Source organism: Octopus bimaculoides, chromosome 14, assembly GCF_001194135.2.
Source record: "Octopus bimaculoides isolate UCB-OBI-ISO-001 chromosome 14, ASM119413v2, whole genome shotgun sequence".
Taxonomy (NCBI): Eukaryota; Metazoa; Mollusca; class Cephalopoda; order Octopoda; family Octopodidae; genus Octopus; species Octopus bimaculoides.
Genome location: NC_068994.1, coordinates 48,482,286 through 48,483,438, shown reverse-complemented (window position 1 = coordinate 48,483,438; position 1,153 = coordinate 48,482,286). Strand labels below are relative to the sequence as shown.

General features: G+C 40.2%; 1 protein-coding gene across 1 annotated transcript in view; it reads left to right on the top strand.

The window, feature by feature from the left end:
- The window catches only part of LOC106876381 (ras-related protein Rab-13), a 44,812-nt gene extending 43,672 nt beyond the window's left edge, over window positions 1-1,140 (top strand). The window contains exons 7-8 of the mRNA XM_014924894.2: window positions 318-437; window positions 538-1,140. Coding sequence (XP_014780380.1) covers window positions 318-437; window positions 538-651 — 234 coding nt within the window. The 3' untranslated portion in view covers window positions 652-1,140. The remainder of the gene's footprint in view (window positions 1-317; window positions 438-537) is intronic.
- Window positions 1,141-1,153: the final 13 nt, after the last annotated feature.

Here is a 1,153-nt window from a genome sequence, read left to right as displayed (position 1 = left end):
TGCCGCTACGTTCTGAGTTCAAATTCCGCCGAGGTCGACTTTGCCTTTCATCCTTTCGGGGTCGATAAATTAAGTACCAGTTACGCACTGGGGTCGATATAATCGACTTAATCCGTTTGTCTGTCCTTGTTTGTCCCCTCTGTGTGTAGCCCCTTGTGGGCAGTAAAGAAATAGGTATTTCGTCTGCCGCTACGTTCTGAGTTCAAATTCCCCCGTTACACACTAGGGTCGATGTAATCGACTTAATCCCCTCCCCCACAAGCTGCCCTTGTGACAAACATTTAAAATCATTATTATTATTATTATTATTATTTCAGTTAGCCTCGAGAGAAATGGCGTTTGAGTTCTTTGAAACAAGTGCCAAAACCGGTGAAAACGTACAGCTAGTCTTTGAACGGTTGGCATACCACATCACAGATATTTGCAATCCCCAGTTGGTATGTAATACTCATTTCTGGTTGATGTTGTTGTTGTTGCTGCTGTTGTTAGTGGTGGTTGTCACGGCTTTCTAATTACGATTACCTTCTCTATTTACAGATGTCGCAATATTACCCGAACTTAACCATTCCAGAAGAGATAACCAAAGCAGAATTGAACGACTCACCTCCATTCAAAGTAAAAGACGACAAAATACGTAAATGTGCATGTTGAACGTTCGACCACCACCACCACCACCGCCATTACCACCACCCCCTTAACTATCACCATCGCGCCGCCATTGCTCTGATTAACAATGTGAGGTTTGGGTATCTTTAGTTGTTGTTGTTGTCATTGTTGTCACTCAGGTAGTAGTAGTAGTAGTAGTAGTAGTAGTAGTAGTAGTAGTAGTAGCTGTTGTTGTCGTCGTCCTTGTTATTGATATGTTTGCTGTGGCTGTAATGCTACTACAACTAGTAGTAGTAGTAGTAGTAGTAGTAGTAGTAGTAGTAATTTTAATTTTGTTAATTGTTGACTTTGTCTTTTAAAAAAAGAAAATCCGGAGAAGTTAATATCAATAGGGACTAGCTTTCTCTCCATGCGGATATTTCTGAACCAGATTTTAGCCCTTTACGAGTATACGTCCCTACAGCCCATAAAATAAATCATAGAATCAGCTTTTTATCTAAATTATAATCTTAGTCATTTTTTAAGGCTTAGTCTTCTCCGGAGTCTC